General features: G+C 66.4%; 1 protein-coding gene across 1 annotated transcript; it reads right to left on the bottom strand.

The window, feature by feature from the left end:
• Window positions 1–2,312: 2,312 nt before the first annotated feature.
• UBALD2 (UBA like domain containing 2) lies at window positions 2,313–10,397 on the bottom strand. Its single transcript, XM_068913792.1, has 3 exons — window positions 10,240–10,397; window positions 9,380–9,442; window positions 2,313–3,604 (listed from the first exon to the last, which is right to left on the bottom strand). The coding sequence occupies exons 1-3, from the start codon at window positions 10,357–10,359 to the stop codon at window positions 3,284–3,286; spliced, it is 504 nt and encodes a 167-aa protein (XP_068769893.1). The 5' UTR covers window positions 10,360–10,397; the 3' UTR covers window positions 2,313–3,283.
• Window positions 10,398–16,215: the final 5,818 nt, after the last annotated feature.

Genomic DNA, 16,215 nt, shown 5'->3' with positions numbered 1-16,215 from the left:
GCGGCAGAACCCCCTTCCGCTGCCCTTGCGCCCCTCCTGCGCCGCCGCCGACGGAAAAGGGAAGGCGCTGCGCTCACTGCTGCGTGGTGGCATCCCGGCTCAGGGGAGCTCATGCACCGTCGCTGCCGGGCCCTGTTGCGACACGGTTTCCTGGCTCCAGAAGAAAGAGCCGGAAGCCCTTCTCCCGCCGGGCTCCGCGCTGCTGCGCTCCCGGGAAGGGGAACCCGCTTCCCTCCGTCCCGTCGCTGCTCCAGTCTCCTGCTTGCTCGGCGGGGCTCTTCCCCCCGGCCCCTTCTGCCCAGCCGCAGTGCCCTGCTGGAGCTGAAGGAGCCGCGCCGCGCGCTGAGACCTAGCGCGTGTCGTGTCATTAGTGGTTAGGTGCCTGGAGGGCGACCGCAGGGCCTGGCAGCAGCGGTGGGAGCAGCACTCGGGCCCCGGGGGAGGCGGGGGGCCGTACCCCGGCACGGGGCTCCCCCGGCGCCCCGCGGGCGGCCCCGTGCCGCTTCCCCTTTCTCCGAAACGCAGCGCGGCGTGGGGGGGGGCTACGGCAAGGTGGCAACGGCCACGCGTTCCCCTAGCCGGGTACCGACCCCGTTTCCCCGCTGTCCTTTTACTCTGCGCGAGCAAACTCGGGGGGGCGGGGGGGGGTCCGGTGGCCATCCGGTGCCCTGCGCCCCTTGCTCCCGCTCCGTGCCGGGCTGGGAAACGGCTTAATCCCAGCAAAGCCCCGCTCGGGGGGGACCCAAGGACAGGGATTAAAGGCGGTGGCAGGTCCCCAGGCGGAGGCTGGGGACAGCGGCTGGGCACAGGGGGGACGAGGCCAGTGACCCCTCTGGGGGCGAGCAACCACGAGGGCAAGCGCAGCGGCTGCGAGGAAGGACGCGCCGCCCTCCGGGAGCCCAGGCGTCCGGGGAGCCTCCGGGGGGGGGGGGATGCTCAGCCTCTCCACCCCGACGGCAGTCCCCAAAGCCCCCCGCGGCGCCAGCGCCCGTCCCCTGCCCGCTGCGCCCGTCCCGGCCGCGGGGCCGGCTGCTTTCGGCCCCCCCCCGCCAGCCCCCGGCCTCTCTCGCCGCCTGCTTTCCCCAGCTGCGGGCGGTTTGGGCCAGGTCGGGCCCGGCTGGGCTGCGCCCTACAAGGGCGAGCGCCCGCGGCGGCCCCCGTGGCAGCTCCCTCGGCAGCGGGTGAGTAGCCCCAACCTGGGGATTCCCCCCCCCCTCCACCCCCCCCCCCGTCTCGGGGACGCGCTGCGCCTGGGGCCGGGGCTGCGTGCGCCGGGCTGGCGCCTCCTTCCTCGGTGGTGCCTCCAGCGGCGCCGCCTTCCCGTTTTGGGGGGGTTTTTACCCCGATTGCTTGTCGCACCGGGGCTGGGTGCTGCGTGAGCCGGGCAGCAGGTGCATGGGACCAGAGGGGGGCCGTGTTTTCATTTAATTCCAGTATTTGAGGACTAAATCAGGCGCTTTGGCCGCGCAAGGTGCGGAGCAGGACGAGGCCGCTCCCGCCGCGGGGGGGGCGGACGCCTCGCTGCAATCACAGCCCGGCACTGCCCGCGCGTTTCCACGGGTGGGTTTGTGGCTTTTCTTTCGCTGATGGCAAATGAAGGACGAGGCTGGGGCTGCCCGCGGTGCCGTCTGGGGTCGCTTCGGGTGGGAAACCCGGTGGGCCCGTACCCCTGCGCCCGCCCTGCCTGCGCGGAGCCCTGCAAAAAGCCCCTTCCCGTCTCTGGCAAACGTGCGTCTTGGAGCTGCTGGAAATAAATAGGAACGTGCCTGCCCGGCCTGGGAGAGGCGAGTTCGGCAGGGTGCGAGGCCGGCAGGTTTTACGAAGTGGGAGGGAGAGCAGCCGGGAGGGGAGGTCGAGCGGGGCCGGCCGGGCAGGTCCCGGCTCCGCGTGCCCCCCGGGGGTTTTCCTCGACCCCTTTGCAAAGGGACCCGGCGCGACGCTGGACAGCTGTTCTCGGCTGGCGTCTTCATTTCAAGCCGGGTAGGGACACGGGGCAGGCGGACGGGGACGGCTTGGGGATGAGGGGACAGCGGGGAAGGGAAGCACCTCTTCCCCGGCAGGCAGCAGGGGGGCTGGCGGCCGCTGCCGTCCCCGCGGGGGCCGCGGCGGGTCCCCCCTCGGGCCGGGCCGCCCGTCGCCCTCAGCTGGGGCCGGGCCGGGGCAGCCCCCGCGCGAGGGGTCCGTCGGCGCCGCCGTCCTCCCCGCGGGCCCGGGGAGAGCGAAGGTCTCCCTCCCCTGAAGCCCTGCGCCGAGCCGCTTCCCCCACGGCGAGCTGTCCTCCCAGGAAAGAGAAAAGGCAGGGACTGCTGCTGTTAAAAAAGTGATTTTTTTTTTTTATTATTTTTAAATTAATAAAAAACCTTCAATCTGTTTTTGTTGTGTTTTTGTTTTGTTTTTTTTAAGCAAGATTGATTTGAAAACTAAAAAAACCCCCCTGGCTCCCCCTTTCCCTCCCCCCCCCCTCCGGGAAGGGGACCGCAGGGACGGTTGGGGGGGGGGGGTCACCTTGTTAAATCACAGCCCCCAGCTCAGCTTCCCAAACAGCATCTGCAGGGCACGGCCGGGCAGCGGGGAGGACGTGGCGAGCGGGATCCGGGCCGCCGGGGGTGTCTGTGCGACGAGCCGGGATGAATTTCGGAAGCCGAAGGAGGGTCGCTTGGTTTTAGTCACGGCAACTAGCGCCTGGGAAAATCCAGAGCTGCCGGGGCGCGGGAAGGGGTCGCGGCTGGCGCAGCACCGTTGCAGCTGGGGGTGCTGAGAAGCCACTGATTTGGGTGGGTTTTCTTTCTTTCCCGTTTCCCCCCCCCCGCCCTGTCTTGCATCCCGGCGACCGTGGGGCGCTGGGACGCGGCGCGCTGGAGCCGTGCGGGGGGGACCGCGCGGTGCCCCCTCTCCCGCGGGGCGCTCGGCCCCTCCGCACGTGGCGGAGCAGCGCCGCCTCCCAGCCCGTCAGCAACCCGGCCGCTGCTCATTCTCTCCGGATTTATATACATTAGATATATTTATATATTATAGTTATATATTAAAAAAAAACAAAAAAAAAAAAGGAGAAAAGACCAGTTAGCGACTCTCGCAAGGAGGCTGTTGTGGGCCAGCGACCTCCCCTCCCACCCCCAGAAAAATAAGAATAAAACCTAGAAAAACGATTCCAGTGCGTTTCTCAGGAACCCCCTGCTCCGAACGCCCTGGCCTGATCTCCCAAACCTTTTCTCTGCACCCCCCGCTCCCCCCCGCCACAAAAAAAACCCTCATCCCCCCACCACCCCCCGCCGGCGGCCGAGTCTTATCTCTGCCCGTCCATTGTGGCCACGGCTTTCTGCGGGGGGGCGGCGGGCTGCGGCCCCGGGGGCCAGGCGGGCGCCGGGTGGTGCAGGTGGTGGTGGAGGCCGTGGGCCGTGGGCGACGAGGGCGGCAGCCAGGCGGGCTGGTGGCTGGGGGGCGACGAGGCCCAGAAGGGGCTGAAGCTGCCCGGCGGCGAGCAGGCCATGGAGGTGATGGGGCTGTTGCTGCTCTGGAGGTTTTCGGAGGTCCGCAGCTTGGAGAACATGGCGAGCGCGTCCGGGAAGTTGGGCGGAGTGGCCGGGGTGTTGCTGGGGGTGCACATCTGCGAGGGAGAGGAGAGGGCGCGCGTCGGGGCGGGCGAGGAGCGCGGAGACCTCGCCGTCACCCGCTCCCATCGCGACGGTCGGGACGGGTAGGGGGATGCAGCCCCCGGCGCGCCGCGGACCGGGCGGCACCGGCCCCGGGGCACGCACGGAGCCGGGAGGGCGGCCAGCACCTCCGTAGATGATTTTGTCCTGAAATTCCCAGGGCTCCACCCTGGCCCCGGCTCGGCAACGAAGAGGGGCTGAGCGGGGGGGTCGCCTCCGGCGCGGGGCTCGCGCCGTGCCCGTCGTCGAGCCGCGGCAGCGCCGGCAGGGGGTTCGGGCGCCGTCGCTGCGTGGCTCCGAGCGGCCGCCGGGCACGGCGGGGCAGCGGCGATGCCACAGCCGCTCTCGACCCCCCCCCGCCCAGCTCCAGCATGGAAATTGGGTATCCAAAACGCAACCAGGCTTGGGGGAAAGGGGCCCTGGGCTCGCTGCAGGCGGCCCTTGCCAGCACCCTCGCCGCTCTGCTCCGCTCCGCGCAGCCGGCGTCTACCGCGCTCGGCCCCGCGGCTCGCGGGCCGACCAAAACGGCCCGGCCGCTCGGTTCCCTTCTTTGCAAGGGACCCAGGCCGGATCCGCTGCGCTCGGGCCGGGGAGGCCCCGCTCCTCGGCCGGGGGTCCCGGCTGCGGCACCGAGCCCCGCGAGCCGGGCCGGTGCCCTTGTGCCGGCGCCTGCCCTGCACCCAGGAGGCCGATTTGCCTCCGATTAGGAAAGGCAGCAAGAAGAAAACAGCGCCGGGACTTCCGCGGGGCCCAAGGGGAGCGGCCGCCCCGTGCGGTTCCTGGTAAGGCCGGCGGCTTCTGCGCGCCCGGCTAAATTTAGCACGGCGTCTCCACCTCCCTCCTCGCCGCCCGGCCTCCCCCCGCGGCTCAGCCCGGCCCGGCCGCTGGCAGAGCTGGCCCTTTCCACCATGCAGCTCGCCGCCTACTCGCCGGGCGGAGGAAAATCCGGGCTGGGCCCTCCGGGGAGGCGCCGGCGCGGCCCCGATTCGGCAAAGCGGGTGCTCGGTTCCTCCTGCAAAAGCGATGCAGCCGAAAGGAGAAGGGAGGGGGAGGAATAACCCCCCCCCCCCGCCCCGCGCAGCCGGGCTGGCTGCCGCCTCCTTGCCCCGGCGCAGGCGGGAGCGCGCTGGCGGAGGGGGCCGCGCGTGCACGCGCGCCGCGGCTCGGCCTTCGTGCCGCGAGAGCCCCCCGCGCGGCTGCGCCCGCCCGCCCGCGCCGGGGTCACAGATAGCTGCCGTTGGCCTAGGGGAGGAACCACCTGCAGGAAGAGCTGCCTCGCCGCTTCCCGCAAAACGGGCAGCGGAGGGGCCCGTCCGCGCCGCGCCGCCCCTGCCCGCACCTCGAGCTAAGCCGGGGCGAGCAGCGGAGGGCTCCGGCGCCCCGGGAGCCCGCCCGGTGCAAAGGGAGCTCCGGCCGGACGCAAGGCCCCGCTCAGGCGCGAGCATCCCTTGCGGCAGCCGTTTTGGGGAGGGGGCTGGGGGCGAGGGACAGAAGCGCCTCAACCCGTCGCGGATCCCAGCGCTCTCTTGCGTCACTTCCCGCAAGTAAAAGCGTGCTGGGGTGAGGCCAAACGGCCACAACCTGCCTTAACAGCGCGGCGGGGGCGAGAGCGGCTCGGTTCCCTGCCAGCTCGTCCCGCCGCCGACCCCGGTGCGGCGGGTCCGGCGGTGCGCGTCCCCGTCCCCCTCCTTCAGCCAGGCCGCTCGCCCCCGCCGGACAGCTGTAACAGCCCAAAACGACCCAGGGGAGCAGCTAACGCGTGAGCCGCGGCAGCAGGAGATGGTCGCGCTCGAGTCGCCATGCTAAGGGATTTTGGAAGCGGCTTCCAGGTTTAAGATGCCTTTTTAGCAACTCGAGATTAGGAAAACACTTCTGAGAAGGAAGAGCTCCTGCATCTCCTCCTTCCCGGGGGGTTTTAGCCCATCCGTTGAGAGAGCCGGGCCTGGCAGCAGGCGAAACGCGGGCCTAGAGCACTTCCTACGCAGCAAGTGCCTGCATTCGTGTTTCAGGATGCACCTTTGTTCTTAAAAGCTTTTTATCCTTTTCCCAGGCTGTTTCTGGTAAACGTTGAGGTTTAGATAAAACTCCAGCAAGGCTGCTGGGAAGCAGGTGTTTTCTGTTCCTAAAACGTGCAGCCAAACCCGGTTTGGGCAGGCTCTCCCCTAAATCTCAGGGCGCAGGGTGCCAACCCCGCCGTGTTTTGCGCGCGCGCGCTGTCCTGCCGGCGAGCGCCTGGTTGGCAGAACGGAGCCGGACAACGCGGCAGGGCGCGCGGAGCATCGCGCTAAGGCGAGGGCAGCAGAGCCGCTCCGGGAGCGGGGAGAGCGATCGGCGACCTGGGGCATCACGTGAGATGTCCCCGCGGCCTCTCCCAGCCCGCCGGAGAAACCTCCGCCCCTGGCAGCGCCGTGCAGCCGGGCCGAGCGCGTTTGACCTTCAAGGGGACGCGGCCCCGCCGTGCCAGACGGATCTCCCGCTCCGCTATACATCCGTAGCGACTCCTTACGGCAACGGGGAAGCGGGTCGATGCCAAACTGATTTTTGGTGGAGCTACACCCGACGTTCCCAGCCCTAACAGCACTCCGTCTGCGAGCACAGAAAAAGCAGCTCCTGTCCCCAAACGTCCCCAACAACCTGGTCCATCCCTTTTGCTCGGGACGCGTCCCTTCCTCAGCCCGCCCGCGCCTGCCTGGAGCAGGACGGCGGTGAGCCGCTGGGTACGTGGGGTTGGAGCACCCGGAAAAACGCCCGGCCCCGCGCGTCCTCGATGCCGCCGGGGCCGGGCCGCGGCGCGGGCAGCTCGGGCACGTCTAGAGCTGAACCTTCGCCCCCAGGGCAGATGCCAGCCTGCGTCGAAGTTTGTTTTTTCAAGCCAAGCAATTAAAAAACAAACAAGCGGAGGAGATAAGTGGCGGGCCGGGGCGGCGGGGGCTCTGCCGCTAACCCGGCGCCGCAGCCGCGCAGCTCCGCCGAGGGCCGCCGCAGCGGGCAGCCGGGGACGGTTCTCCCTCTCCCCCACCCCAGATTTTTGGAGACCTAATTTCAGAGCTCACCTCGAACTCGCGGGAAGCCAGCTTTTATTTAAAATAGCCTGGGCTTTTGGCAGTATCTGAAGAGATACTTGTTCCAAAAAGGCTCTGACTTCAAGCAACTGCGTTCAAAAAAATAAATAAATAAACAAACACACACACAACTCAAATACCAGTCCTGGACTGAGGTCAGACACTGCCGGAGGGGACACGCCGCTCAGTTTCTGGGGTGCTGTTTGCAGGATTAATTTACAAAAAAATAAAGTTGCTGTCTAACTACGGCCTTCTTCCTCCGGCACGTTTTCCCCTTTTTTTTTTTTTTTTTTTCTTTTTTTAAGGAGCCGCTCGCAATTGCGTGTCAAAAGGGTCTGTCCCAGCCCAACGGCTTCGGTGAGGATCTTTCTAAGATTACCGACACGCACGAAACGTCGCCCGCCGCAGGGAGCGTCTGCTGCGCGCGGGGCAGCAGCTCTGCGGGCGCGCGAGGCCTGAGAGGCGGCGCGGGGGCGAAGGCGCTTCTCAGGGGCGCAACGTGTCACCGGTTTACTCAGAGCTTTCTTCTCTCCGGCTTTAAAAAGAAATGGAAACTAAGGTTGTAAAGCCCCTCTTCTTAACCTCCGTCCCTGCCACGGACAGCGCTGCTCCGGGCGTTTTAAGCTGGAGTGAGACCAAGACGCTTCGGGGATGGGGGGGGGAAACAGCAGCAAAAATGCCAAAAATGCAACAGGGGAATCAGACGAGCGCCTGGGAGAAGACGGTTAAACGCCGCCTGTCACCACGCGGAGCACAGCTTGTTCTGCAAACTCCCTGATTAGCGCCTATCTGGCCGTAATGAAAATAAACCGGGGCGGGAGCCGGGGCGGGGGGGGGGAGAAAAGTTTGAGCTTTCAGGCCCAGAAAGCCGGCACGAGGCGGGTCGGAGCCGGAGCAGGAGGCAGCGGCGAGGAGCGGGCAGGACGGGGCGCCGCTGCCGAAGGAGCGCGCCCCTCGCCGGCGATCCCCTCACCGAAACTCGGCTTCCACCCAGGGCAGGAGCCTCCTTCCCGAGCGACGGAGCCAGCTCTGCCCGGCCGTTTCTCCTCTTTGAGAAACGGGAGTCAAAAATGCTTCGGATGTGAGCGTTTCGGGGCTGAATCGGAATGATTCAGGGCTAACGTTGCGGTCGCCTTTTATTTAAAGGAAACGAAACAGGCCAGAGGTGGATCTCGATTCACTGTTCACGAGGAGTGCAAATACCAAGAATCAATGTGTTTCATCACGGCCTGTTTTGCATCAAACTTCCTGTAGCAACCAAGCGCTAACCGATTCAAACTGGGAAGGAATCACCCCGCCGAGCCTTTTCTGAACGCTTCCAGCCCTCAGTCAGGCCTGCAGCTCCTGGCTCGTCCCCTTGCCCCTCTCCAACTGGGAAATTTTTTTTGTGGGGGGGGGGGGGGGGGGAGGAGATTAACATCTCACAAGGTTTCCGAAGCGCTAGTTCGAACAGGGCTTGACAACTGCAAACTCTGAAAGCCTGTCCTCTAGCCACCCTAAAGCCTGCTCGTGGGAATTTTCCAGCTAATTTACAAATAAAAGCTCTAGGAGCAGATTTATCCTACAGTGAAGAGATAAAAATCTAGTTCCTCTCAGAGAGCCATTGTATTGCAGCCAGGCTTCTTCCCCCTCCCTCCCACCCACCCCTCCCCAAACACGGCGATGTTGGGTTGGGGAGGCTGGGCTAGCTCCAAACTTCTGGCCCCGCTGCCAGCGTGCAGGACCTCGGGCTCCTCCGCAGCTGCTCCCTGCCTAGCGCTGACCACGTTTTTGGGGAGCTGAGACCTGTTCTTCACCATGGCCAGTACCAGGGGAACTGGTGCATTTTGCCGGAGCACACAGATAACCTCCCTATGCAATAAGCCTTGTTGCAACACGGGAGAAATTTTGCATCAGGAAAATAAATAAATAAAAAGGTTCGGAGCAGGGTAAAGCTGGCAAAGCAGGAACCAGCCCGGCAAAACTAGGTTTCTGCGAGAGACGCCCCCCTCGCTGCTAGAGATTTCGGGCCAGCGGCAGATTTCCCGACGGCAGGCGTAAGAAAAGGAAAAATCGGCTTAGCCTAGATCTGCTCTTTACCCCCACGCGCGGAAGGGTTTAGTTTCCTCAACAGGGAAGAAAGAAAACAAACAAACAACCCACCCAGAGGAGAAAACTTCCTCTGTTTTGCCAAAGGGACTTGCCCTCAGCCAAGGTCAAGCGGCGCTGGGCGAAGCCGGGCTCGGCGCCGCCGCGGCCCCCCGGCCCCTCGCGCCCAACTTCCAGCGAGATGCTCGTGGAGACAAACTATTTCCTGGCAGACATTTTAGCTCGTGTTTACATTTGCCGGCTGTGTATTTCTCCGGTTGCAGAGCAATATGGCTGTCAGAGGAGCTGACAGCTCGGCGCCCGCCGCGGCCCCGGGGGCGCCCGCCGCCCCCGTCAGCCCGGCCCGGCCCCGGGGGGCTCGGGGAGGCGGCGCCGGGGCCGGCGCGGGGGGGATCGCGGGGCTCTTAGCCGCCGCTTCGGAGAGGACCAGGGTTTTAAAACGCGTTTTCCGCCTCGGGCTTGGGTTTGCTGGAGGGAGCGAGGAATAAAGGGGCGCCGCTCGGAAGGGCCCCCGTGGAAATTCGGGTCCGGCCGGCGGAAAAGCGAGGGACGGCGGCGCCTGAAGTTTGTCTCACTTACCATCTGATGGTGGTGGTGGCTGTTGGGAATGTTGGTTTCTTGAAAAAACGCACTCAAAGCAGTCTGCAAAAATAACAATGAGCAACTAGTTAAACCCAGCGAGGAGACAAAGGCGGAAGAAAAACACGGAGGGGCCGGCAGCCGGGCGGGCGGCGGGGGGAAACGCCGCCGTGTTTTCCTCCCGCGAGCGCGAGCAAACAATGCGGGGCCCCCCCGCCGCCGGCCCCAAAACGCCGCTTTCTTCCCCCAAACCCGGGCCGGTGCCTCCAAGGCAGAGCGCGAAGGGGTCTTTCGGCCGCAGGGGCTGGTTTTGGCCCCCGGGGCCGGGGGCTGCCACGCACGTACCGGGGGAAAGGGGGTGAAGCCCCCGGCGGGGCAGGCTGCGGTCCCCCCACGCATGGCGGGGGTTGTGCCCCCAAACCTGCCCCAGCCCCCCCCACCCCGGGCAGCTCCTGGCCCCTCCCCGGGGGGGTGCAGGGCCTCGAGGCGGCTCCCCCCGTGTTTTGTGCTCCCGGGCCGGCAGCTCCGGTTACAGCCCGGGTATAAATAGCCACCGGAGATTTCTGAGCCGGTTCTGCCTCTCTTCCAGGTTCGAGGTGGTGGTGCGGGGGTGGGGGGGGGTAGAGCACCCACGCCGCGCACCGATCCTCACCCCCCGCGGCGGGCAGCGCCCCGGCGGGCCCCAGCGCCGGTCCGTGGGGCGCCCACGCGTGTCCGCGGGCCGGGCCGCGCCTCCTCCCTTCCCCTCCCCCCGTCCAGCCCCGCCGCACCACGGGAGGAGCGGTGGGGGGGGTAGGGAGGGGGCTCCCCGCGGGCGCCGGTCCCCCGTGGGTGCCCCCCCGCTCCCTTCGCCCACGCACCTCGAACTGCCAGTGGGCCGCCTGCAGGAGCTGCTTGGCCTGGTCGGCGGCGCAGCCGGCCGCCAGCACGAACTGGTTGATCATGACCTGGTGCCGCAGCTCCTCCATGTTCACCGACATGGCGGGGGGGGGGGTGGTGGCGGCGGGGGGGCAGCGCGGCGGCGGCGGGGGGGGGGGGGGGGGGCCCGGCGCACGCTGCCGCTCGGCGCGGCCCCGCCGTGGGTGGCCCCGGAGCGCCCCGCGCCGCGCCGCGCCGCCGACGGTCCCGCGGGCCGGGGGCGGGGCCGGGGGGGCGGGGCCGCGGGGCCGGCCCCCGCGCCCCGCGCGCCCTGATTGGCCGCCGCCGCGCGCCCCGCGCGCCCCGGCCCGTCGGTTCGAATCTTCCAGCTGCCCCGGCTGTTCCGCCCGCGCCCCGCCACCTCCCCCTCCCCCTCCCCCCCCCGCTGCTGCTGACACCGCCGCCGCCGCCGCCCCTTCCCCATTGGCCGCCGCCTGTGTTTTGGCTGGAGGGGGCGCCGCCATTGGCCGGCCGCCCTGCGAGGGGCGGGGCGCCGTGCGGTGGGGGTCGCAGCCCGGCGGAAGGGCCGTCCCGCTCGCGGATTGGCTGCTGGCGCCTGCTGTTTTGCTACTTGTCTCAAAAGAGAAAAGACGGCGTTTGTGACGTCACGTTCATTGAGGAGCTTCATTGAGAGGCGCGGGCTGGGGGGGGGAGGGGGGCGGTGGCGGCTGCCGTCCCTCCCCCCCGACCCGCCTGGCCCCGGGGAGCCTTTTGGGTGGGATTCCTGGGGTTTGGGCTCCTCCAGCCTTTCCTTTTGGCCCCCTTTGCGGCCGGCACGGGGCGGTTGGCAGCCCTCCCCGTGGAGGGGGCCAGGCACCCCTGGCTGCCGGGGCGGTGCGGGGGGGGCCTGCGCTGGCCGTGCCGCCTCAGCCCCTTGCCCGGTCGCCGCCCGGGGGGGCTCCCCGCTGCCGCCACCCCCCGGGCTGTGAAGCTGAGCGGGCCGGGAGGCCCCAGGCGGCTGCTCGGCCTTGTCCTGCCTCAGTTTCCCCCCTGCCCGCTGTGAGCGGTGCCGGCTCCCGGCCGTGCGATCGCACCGCCGCATCCAGGAGGGGAGAAGCAGCCTGAAGTTACCAGAATCTTCCCCGTCTCAGAGGAAGGCCTCGGAAAGACCGGAGGGGTTTAAAGGACTCGGTCAGAACGGATATGTTTATTATTTTTTTTAAATATAATGTTTAAAATACTTATGAGTCACTGTTTTTACTGACTGCTTAGAGCCCCGAAGCAGAGCTCTCTTCCCTCGTGCCGTTCCCCGCTGCCACGTTTGCTCACCCCGCGAGAGCTGCTTAACAGGATTTACCGTTATTTGGTGCAACCCTCACTCGGAAGCATTTAATTAACAAGAGGAAAGTGGCATTAAAACCCCAAATGAATAAACGAGGGATTTTGCAAATGGATGGCCTAAAAATAGACTGAGCCGAAAAGAGCCTTTGGAGGTCCGGGAGCGACGGCGACGACGAGGGAGCCGAGGACGAGGAAATCAATGGGTGGATGGATAGCGGTGTTTGGAAGTAACCTCGGGGGCCGGTTACCTCCTTGGCGCCCCGGCTCTCGAGGGAGAGACTTGGCCGGGAGCGCAGCGTCGAGCTCGCGCGCGGCCTTGGCCTTGGTCCCTTTGCTCCGTGGCGCGGTTCGCTCGTGCAGAAGCTCCCGCCGGTGCTTTAGGAAGAAGCTCGGCTCCGACAGCCTCAGCGAAAGCCTCAGTCGCTCCCGACGCTGTGAACAGGGAGAGGCCAGTTTCGGAGCCGCCTCTCCGAAGGAGGCAGCTGCGGCGAGGCGATGGAGAGCACGGCGGGTCCCGGCCGAGCGCTCCGGGGGCTGCTCCGGACCTCCCGCTTGCCGAAGGAAAATGCGCTGTTGTATACGATGTGGTTTCTAGCTGAATTTGCATTTAACTGGCCTCTGGGTAGCGTGCGCCTGCAGATCTCATCGAAACGCTGCTTATGCCTCTTATTCACAAGCCAGTGCGTCTTAAGCAGGCGAGCAGCATCCAAGGACGTGGTAAAACACATCAGCGGTGAAATTTGTTGCAGGAGCAGCCAGTACGCTGGTTGGTTCCAAGTGAAACGTTGTGTCTAGGCTGCGTTTAGAGTGAAAAACTGCTTCCTGCTCTCTTTCTTTTCCCACGGTGCAAACGAGCTGGTGAAAAATCCCCTTCCGGGTGGGTCCAGTCGAGGCTCCTTGGGAAAGGGCAGGGTCGACTCTCGCCCTCGGCTCGGCTGGCCTTGTCACGCCGGAGGCGCGCGCCCAGCGGCTGTAAAACGCGTGCCTCGCGCGGGCGCCTTTCCCCGCCGCGCTCCGGCTAGGGCCGGGGCCCAGGCCGCTCCCAGGGCTTGGGATTTCCCTGCCCCTTTGGGCTGCGCTTTCCCGGCCTGGGAAAACCCCTCGCCCCGGCTCGCTCCCGTCCTGCCGCCGAGCAGTCGCTCCGTGGACCAGGCAGGGGATGCTGATCTGGCTTAAACAGAGATTTTTTTTTTCCCCCCTCCCCTCGGGATATTTTTGAGCTGAGTCCGTTCCCTGCCTGAGTCACAGCTCTCCCAGGGACTCTGCCAGAGGAGGGCTGGAAGGGGAAGGCCGTAAGGCAGTTTGGGAAGAGCGGCCTCGGAGGGCAGCCCCTGGCAGGGGCAGCTGAGGGCCCGTCCCCTCCCGGCTGCCGCTGCCTGGCTGGGCTGAGGGGGTCTCGGTAAAGCTGCGTGGGGAGGGCTGGGGCAGCTTTTGGGGAGAGAGAAGGCAAAAAGGATGTGGGAGGGATGAGCCAGCTGGGGCTCCTGTGCCTCAGTTTCCCTCTCTGCACATGGGGAACGGGACTTGCCTTCCTCGAGGAAGCGTTACGGGATCGAGGGCTGAAAAGAGGTAAATCCTCATCCGCAGCTGCCCCCGGCCTCAGCCCCCAGCCACCGAGAGGGGCCTTTCGTCACTGCAGGCGCTTCTTGCCTGTCCCCATCCCTCCCAAAATCTCCTGCCCAACCCCAGCGTTTCGGTGCTCAGGCAGGGGCAGGGTCCCTTCCCCATCTGATGAAGGCCCCGGCGTTTCGATTCCCCCCTTTCCGCGCTACTGAGCCCCGCCAGGTTTGCCGTGCCGGGTCTCGCGGTGTGTTCCCCGTGGGTTTTCTCCCTGACGAGGGCCGGTATTGAAATAGCGAGCTGCGACTGAAAGGGAAATGACCCCAGCACAGCTCCTCCGCGAGCTGCATTGTCAACCGGCTCTTCTGCACGCTCCCTCGCTCCACTGCGGCACTGTCCTATAAAACACTCTGCTGCAGTAATACACCGTTGGAAAAAAAAAAAAACCCACAAGCCGTGCATGCACACAGCAGCTCTGTGTATAATGACTGCTGGTTTATGGTTCTGCACGGGTATAACTCTGAATTATTATCGGCACTAAAATCCTGCAGTCTGTGCCTTGCTGCTAATGAAATGTGCTGGCTCCCGTCGCGGACTGCTGCGAGCACGGGAAGGGGACGGCGCGGGGCGGCAGGGAGGGGGTCTCTGACCATGCCAAGGCTCGGCAGGGTCTGGGTCCAGGCAGCTGCTCGGTTCTGCTGCAAGCTGAGCCAAGACCTGACTCTCTTTCCCGAGTCTTGGGAAAGTCTGGACCAAGCTGCCGTCTTCGCCAGCACGTTCTCCTAGTTGGGGGCTGCTGCAGCAGGGAGGGGATGGCAAAGCGCCAGGCTCCGGGGCTCTGCTCCCAGCTGCCTCCCCATCGGGACCACCGGCTGCATCTGGCTTTATCTGCAGCCAAAGTCCCTCAACCCAGAGCAGCAGCTTCCCCCGAAGCGCTGCTTGCCGCACCTCTGGCTGTGACACCCCGTGGGCACTCGGATTTGCAGAACGCCGACAGCCCAGGTGAGCTGCCACCTCCAAGAGCTGCTGAGATCCATGAATTGTCCATCTGCAACATAGACCCCCCGAAAAGTGTCCTGGGGAAGCGAGTGGTTCGGCCCCGGTGTCTCGGGCCGGCTGTGTGCTCCCGGCGGGCACCGTTGCAGACAGTCGGCCCCGGCTCCTCTCCCCAATGGCACCGATTCGGGGCAGTGCTGAGTTTGTGAGCCGCTGCTGCTCCGGGGCCACGATCATCCGCGCAACGGCGGCAAGCTGCTGGAAAGAGCCGTGGAGACCTCCGCGCTGCAGAGCTGCCGGCAGCCGCCGTGCCCGAGCACGGCCTCAGCCAGCCTCCAGGGCCTGCGGCGACGGGGTTTTTTTTAGCTGGCTTTTCCCAGGGGGGCTGGCGCTATTAAAAAATGGAGCAGACTGGAGATGGTTGTGACGCCCTGGAGCTCTGCAGGAGGGCACGAAGGGAAAGGGCCCGGGCGATGGCCTTTGCTCATTGCCAGCACGCAGCCGGGGACATCTGGGCAGCTAATCTGCCTCTCTGCACATCCCTGCTTTGGTATTTATAGCCTCCGTCTTATCAACTCAAATCAAAATCATGTGACGCTCCACTAACTTGCACTGCAGGATTAATTAATCGCCAGTGTTTTTAAGTGAGCGGTGGAAGTGTCCATCCCTCGCCTTCACCTACAAGGAGACATTTCAAAGGTGCCCAATGCTTCCTGGTGGTCTAATGCTGGGGATCGGGGGAGATGCGACCTGGGGAAACCGCGTGGAGGATGCCGGGGGCGCTGGGGCGCCCTGGAGCGGATCAGCAGCCCCGGACGTCCCCGGTGCGTCTCATCCTGGAGGCTCCCCCGCCTCCGGAGCCAGAGCCTGGCAAACGTCCCACGGAGGAGAGACGGGATGGAGACTTGCCCTGAGGGTGCTCTGGGCCTCCCTGGGGCTCGGCTGGCCCGCGGCCCTTTCGCCTGCCGGGGGCCACGCTGGGGAGGGGGGGCTCAGGCCTCGCTCAGAGCCCCCCAGAGCGGTCCTGGGGCAGAGAAGGTCCCAGTCAGGGGCAGGCGGATGGTACCAGGGCAGGTGGGTGACCGTGGGGGCAGGTGGGTGTTATCAGGATGGGTAGGTGGCCAAGGGGCAGGTAGGTGACGGCAGGGGCACTGGTAAGCGGTATCGGGGCAGGTAGGTGACATTGGGGGGGTAGATAGGTGGCGCTAGGGGCAGGTAGGTGAGGGGGCAGGTGGGTGGCATTGGGCAGATAGGTGGGTGGAAGCTGGGGGCGGGCGGGTGACATGGGGGCAGGCAGGTGACATGGGGGCAGGCAGGTGACACTGGGGGCAGGTGGGTGATGCTGAGGGCAGGCAGGTAACATAGGGGGCAGGTGGGTGATGCTGGGGGGCAGGTAGGTGACACGGGGGGGCAGGTGGGTGGTGCTGGGGGCAGGCAGGTGACATTGGGGAGCAGATGGGTGGCTCTAGGGGCAGGCAGGTGACACAGGGGGGCAGGTGGGTGATGCTGGGGGGCAGGTAGGTGACACGGGGGGGCAGGTGGGTGGTGCTGGGGGCAGGCAGGTGACATTGGGGAGCAGATGGGTGGCTCTAGGGGCAGGCAGGTGACACAGGGGGGCAGGTGGGTGATGCTGGGGGGCAGGCAGGTGACATTGAGGGGCAGATGGGTGGCTCTAGGGGCAGGCAGGTGACACGGGGGGCAGGTGGGTGGCTCTAGGGGCAGGCAGGTGACACGGGGGGCAGGTGGGTGGCTCTAGGGGCAGGCAGGTGACACGGGGGGGCAGGTGGGTGATGCTGGGGGGCAGGCAGGTGACACGGGGGGGCAGGTGGGTGGTGCTGGGGGCAGGAGGCTGCTGGTGGGGACAGGGCAGCGCCTCGCCCTCGGCCCCCGGTCCGGCGGCAGCCCCGCGCTCCCGGGCCGCGGCGGGCGGGGCGGGGCGGGGCGGGGAGGGAGGGGGCGGCCCCGGCCCGGCCCGGCCCCGGCCCCGGCCCCGGCCCCGCATTGGCGCAGCCCCGGCGCTAGCGCGGAGGCGGCGCCCGGCGCGGCGCAGAGCGGAGGATGCTGCGGGCGGGGGCCGCCGC

This window comes from Struthio camelus, chromosome 19 (genome assembly GCF_040807025.1).
Source record: "Struthio camelus isolate bStrCam1 chromosome 19, bStrCam1.hap1, whole genome shotgun sequence".
In the NCBI taxonomy this organism is placed as follows: domain Eukaryota; kingdom Metazoa; phylum Chordata; class Aves; order Struthioniformes; family Struthionidae; genus Struthio; species Struthio camelus.
The sequence above is the reverse complement of the archived record's forward strand: the minus strand, read 5'-3'. Positions and strand labels throughout refer to the sequence as shown.